General features: G+C 31.3%; 2 protein-coding genes across 5 annotated transcripts in view; one reads left to right on the top strand and one right to left on the bottom strand.

The window, feature by feature from the left end:
• LOC117171240 (LIM and senescent cell antigen-like-containing domain protein 1) overlaps positions 1 to 3,936 on the top strand; it is a 20,004-nt gene extending 16,068 nt beyond the window's left edge. For all 3 annotated transcript variants that reach the window (XM_033358351.1, XM_033358350.1, XM_033358352.1), the window contains one exon: positions 3,541 to 3,936. In XM_033358351.1, coding sequence (XP_033214242.1) covers positions 3,541 to 3,743 — 203 coding nt within the window. In that variant the 3' untranslated portion in view covers positions 3,744 to 3,936. The remainder of the gene's footprint in view (positions 1 to 3,540) is intronic.
• A 120-nt stretch (positions 3,937 to 4,056) lies between these two features.
• The window catches only part of LOC117171241 (U1 small nuclear ribonucleoprotein C-like), a 10,183-nt gene continuing 8,801 nt past the window's right edge, over positions 4,057 to 5,438 (bottom strand). The window contains exon 2 of one of the 2 annotated variants that reach the window (XM_033358354.1): positions 4,057 to 4,896. In XM_033358354.1, coding sequence (XP_033214245.1) covers positions 4,460 to 4,879 — 420 coding nt within the window. In that variant the 5' untranslated portion in view covers positions 4,880 to 4,896 and the 3' untranslated portion in view covers positions 4,057 to 4,459. Of the gene's footprint in view, positions 4,900 to 5,438 lie in introns of both variants that reach the window. The other variant, XM_033358353.1, reaches the window with a different exon arrangement.

The following is a 5,438-nucleotide window of genomic DNA, read 5'->3' as shown; positions in this document are numbered from 1 at the left end:
TAGAGCTCCAAGGAGATTATGTTGAAAAATAAAAAAAAATTACCCAAAAAAAATTGTTTTTATACTTCATTCTAAGGACTTATTGAACTACCCTCGTATTACAATTCATAACATGCATTGATATTAAAACAGGCGTACATTTATTATCTCTTTTAAAAAATGCGAATTGCTTAAAAAAATTTGTTCTTAAACATTTGACTGCAACTTCTGCGGTTTTTTCAAAAACTGAATTTACTCATTTCCAATTTCATTTTTACGATTTAAACGTAGTACGTACCGTATACACAGCAGCCTTACCGTTTTCTAACTTCTAAATTAAATCCCTACCTCAGTGAACGACAAAACTTCCATTAACGATGGTTTAAGGGCGGGGTTGGGGGAGGGGGAGTTTCAACAAGTCATAGCTGGTTAGTGTTTTATGCTGAGAATTTCAACCAACCTTCAGCAGCGTTGTGTTAGATGGGAGTTCATATGATCTCAATTTCACATTCCCGCCCCACAGTGGGGAAGAATGACATTTTTGGTTCAAAATAACGTACAGCCGACAAATATTGCGCGATTTGAGCAACAAAAATTTGAAAAAAGCTGTTTAGATTTCTAAGATAGTTGTCGAGCCTGATTTTTCAATTAGGTTTTCAATTTTTTATGCATAAACGAATAAGACGAAAAAATTGCCATTTTATTTATTTGACGTTCACAGTGATCGTCAATAAGAGGAAAAGTATTAAAATTGCCTAAGTTTCATAAACTAATATTTGCTAAAGATGTTCCAATATTATATATTAAACAACAAAATTTTATATAAACAAATAATTTGCTGAAAAAATGTTTTCTATGATTTTCCATATTCATGCGTCTTGTATAGTTATATTGCAAGATATTTAAATGGAAATTATATGATATTAAAAAATTTTCTCTTAAGATTATAATTCTTTATATTATAAACAAATTTTATGAACAAATGCAGTAATTAGGCATTTTTCGTCAGAAAAATTCGTTTTTTTCTATGTCAATTTTTTAAAATTCGGAACTTTATGATATTTGCTACAAAATTTATAATTTTTTTATTAATCTTATGATCTTTTAAACAAATGTCATAAACAAATGCATTATTCGGGCATTTGTTGGAAGAAAAATTCGGTTTTTTAAATTCCAGTCTTTTCATATGGGAACGTGATAGGAATTTCAGCAACATTCATAATAAGTTGATAAATTTGTTTATTAAATTGGGTTAAAAAAATATAAAATTGATCAACCAATTATGAATTTCATCAAAATCATCATGAACTTCCCAATTAAAAAGACTGAAATAAAAAAAACCGAATTTGTCCATCTAAAGATGTCCGAATAATGAATTTGTTTATTAAATTTGTTTTTGAAAATCATAAGATTTGTCAACTCATCATGAAGGCGTCCGAATTTATTATGAAGATCCCAGTACAAGTCTGATATCAAAACAAAAAAGAATTTTTCCGTCTACAGATGCCCCAGTAATGCATTTGTTTATTAAATTTGTTTTAAAAACTCATAAAATTCATTTAAAAAATTATGAATTTTGCTGAAATTGTCTCATGAAGTTCCCAACTGAAAAGATTGCCATTGAAAAAACCAAATTTTTCTGTCGACAAACGCCAGAATAATGCATTTGTTTAAAAAATTATAATATTAATCAAAAAATCATGAATTTTTCTAAAATTATCATAAATTTCCAAATTGAAAAAAATTGACCTAGAAAAAAAGGAATGTGTCTGTCGAAAAATGCCTGATTACTGCATTTGTGCATTAAATTTGTTTATAATATAAACAATTAAAATCAGAAGAGTAATTTTTCCGTATAATATTGTTTCGATTCCAATTTCTTGCAACATGACTTGAAAAAACGTGTATTTATGGAAAATCGCTACATAGAATTTATTAACAAATAATTTGATGATAACAAATTTTTTTTTGTTTGTTGTCAAATATTTGAATATCTTTAACTAATTCTATCGTATGCAACTTAAGCGATTACAACCATTTTCCTGTTATTGACGAGCACCGGAAACATCAAATAGAAAAAGGAAATTTTTTCGTCATCTTTGTTTATTTATAAAAAAATGTAAAACCTAATTTAAAAATCAGGCTGGACAACTCTCTTAGAAATCTTATCAGCTTTTTTTGCAATTTTTTTTTCGAAATCGGTGAAGATTTGTGGGCTGTACGCTATTCTGAACCAAACAAGTCATTTTTCTTTCCAATGTGCGGCACTCCTTTTTTTTAATAATCTTGTAGGGCATTAAAAAAGAAACATTTTTCTTCTCTTGACATCATCTTGAATTCATCAGGATAAATTGTTCGTCTGATTGAATACTATGAATATCCGCACAGACAATTTTTGAATTCTGAAAAAAGTGGTCTCAACCATTTTAAAAGTACGCTCACTTTTTGTATTTTCACCCAAAATGGTTGGCTAACGAACTTAGCCCTTATTTTATGACATTAAAACAGTGTATCAAAGGCCAATGCAATCTGTCTATTCTTTCGAAAGTTATCGTGTTACAAACTAAAAATCTACACACACACACACATACACAGGCAGACAGACAAATTCGTAAAAACCTGTTTTTCGGATTCAGAGTCTCAAAACGTGGACATTTGACGAAAACTGAGGGGGTCAAATTTTACACAAATCTAATACCTTCTCTTGATGAGAGTGTAATAAAAAATGAATTCTTTCACTCTAAAATTCATAACTTTTTAAGTTTTTGATATTTTTACTTAAAATTTTACTTGAATACTTCCGAGATATGGCGCTTCAAAAATAAAATTAGTTTTATAGTGTTCGCTCCAAAGAAGGCATTTATTCTAAAAAATAAAAGCTTCAATTCAATGAAAAATAAAACACTGTACTTTGCATGATTAAACGATTTTATTGATCTTAAACTGCGTATAAAAGTTATAAACCTCAAAATTATGTGAAAATGACATAGAAGAATAGGTTTTCATATCATTTTTTAATCTGGCGCCATATGTTCCATTTTCTTGAATTTGGTACGTTTTGTTAAAGCGTAAATAAGTCGCTGGGTGTTTTTTACCCAGTATGCCCTTTAAGGATTAATACCATTCTTTTCGGTATACACCAAGTCTAGGATCCTGATTGCTGTTAGTTACATATATCCTTATAATTCGGATAATAAAAGAAATTATTGGTTCTCTTTGTGAAATAATACTGATTCTGTTAAAAGAATATTAATTTAGTTAATTATTTCAACATTGTTAACTAATAATGACTTGCGAAATTGAGACACAAAATCACAAGAGAAACCCGGGAAAAACATTAATCCTGATCCTGAAATTTTTAAACGAAATTTCGCCAGACTCCTTAGGATTTGGAAGTTGCCTTCCTTTTATGTCTTCATTATTTTTTATACGAATAGAGACACTTAGAGGGTATTGTCCAAATATGATCGCTGAATTCTTTTGTTTTTTTATTATAGGAGTTTTGTAGTTGATTAATTTATGTAATTACATTTAATTCTGATAACATTATTTCTATTTCAGTGTTTACCGCTCTCAACAAAGCCTGGTGCGTTCACCACTTTGCTTGTGCCTTCTGCGACCAAAAAATGAATCAGAAAACCAAGTTTTTCGAGTTTGATTTAAAACCAGCTTGCAAAAAGTGCTATGATAAATTCCCCACTGAATTGAAGAAACGCATGCGTCGTATGCACGAGTTGAAGGGATATTCACCAAAACCTGCCTAAGGTTTCCAATATAATCTTTATTTAAAAAGCGTAATTGGGAACTGACGATTATTATCTTGCAATATTGAAAATAACTCAAAATATATAGCGCTGTTATTTATTGTAGCAGTACTTAATAGTTAACATGATTTCTGCGAAATAGCGGATGAAGCTGTCACTTTGACAAGTAATTGGTAAATGAAAAAGTCAAAAAGTAAATTTAGTGTTTCAAATTCTATATTTTTATCAGGCACTATTTTTACAAACACTGAGACTTTTAGTGCCTTGCAAGAGAGAGAATTATTTAATTAATATTGCTAATTTTACAAAAGTAATTGTGAAGTGAATAGGTTTTATAAAACAGCTAAATTTAATAGAAATGTAATTAAGAATCTCTTACAAGGGGCGGGCCAGGTAGCGAGTTTTCCATTGAAGACATATTTTTATGCATTTATCCAGAGAATTGATGAAATAAACATTTCAATAAATGCTTTCTTTACCAAAATTATGAATCTAAACAAAGAACACACTACCTGGTCTACCGCCTTGTTAACATGACACAATTTTTTATAACACAACTCTACTTCCGTACAATTACAATAATTGTATATTTTTAAATGAATTCTAGATAATTTTTAATTGTAGTAATTAATTTATACGTGTACCAATTTATAAGGAAATAGAATAAAAGTTTTTAAATTCAAGTTTGAGTTTTATTACGATAATTGTATAAAAGCTTATGTTTTCATTGGAGGCGGTCTCATGGTTCCCATTGGGCCCATCATAGGACCCATGGGTCCCATAGGCCCCATCATTGGAGGAGGCATTCCCATCATCGGAGGCATTGGTCCGTGAGGTCCCATCATCATCGGAGGCATCATAGGACCCGGAGGTCCTCCAGGTGGTCGTGGTCCGTAATTCACCGGCGGTGGAATAGCCGCACCATTGCTACCCGAAAACGGATTTGTATGAATTTTGCCGGCTTTGAACGCCGCTGTGGTCGCATCAATCAATTGCTGTGCCTGGTCCTCCATCCACTTTTGGTAAAAGTACTTCACATTATCTTTATGCTTTCTTCCTTGGCAGTGAGTTTTTCTCACGCTCGGTGAATCATGCGTGAGATAAGTGTCGCAATAATCGCAGTAGTATTTCGGCATTTTGGAGAATGTGTGCTCTGCTGTAACAAAAGAAAAAGTTTTCTCAGTCAAGAAAGACAAGACAGTTCATCAAAATGATTGAATTTTCAATACAAAAGACAATTTTTCTGTAAAATATTTAAATTTTCAAGAAGAAAGTTAATTTTTAACTCAACAGTTGCATTTTTATTTAAAAAAGACGAAATTTCAAACAAAGAAGATTAGTTTTCTTCCAAACACGCGAATTTTCAGCTAGAAAAATATGATTTAGTTCAAATATTCTAGTTAAAATATAATTTTAACCAGCGGGGTGACACGATTTTCGCTTTTGCATTGGAGGCGCGTGTCAGTTTTGTGAAGAGCGGCGAGTCGTGAAACACTGGCGCCACCGCTGCTATTCCCGGTCTGCCCGCTGTCTGCTATTATTTTGCATGTAAACAACTCGTGACATATTATAGATTCATCGCTTATTTGCCGCATTTTGTTCAATTACGCATAAATGTTTTATAAAAATGGTTGCGCATCGATGTATAGTTCCGAACTGTCGATCAGGGTACGACTCAACCCTCTTAAAGGGAGT

Source organism: Belonocnema kinseyi, chromosome 4 (assembly GCF_010883055.1).
Source record: "Belonocnema kinseyi isolate 2016_QV_RU_SX_M_011 chromosome 4, B_treatae_v1, whole genome shotgun sequence".
NCBI lineage: Eukaryota > Metazoa > Arthropoda > Insecta > Hymenoptera > Cynipidae > Belonocnema > Belonocnema kinseyi.
Note: the sequence above shows the minus strand (reverse complement) of the source record. Positions and strands in the feature narration are given on the sequence as shown.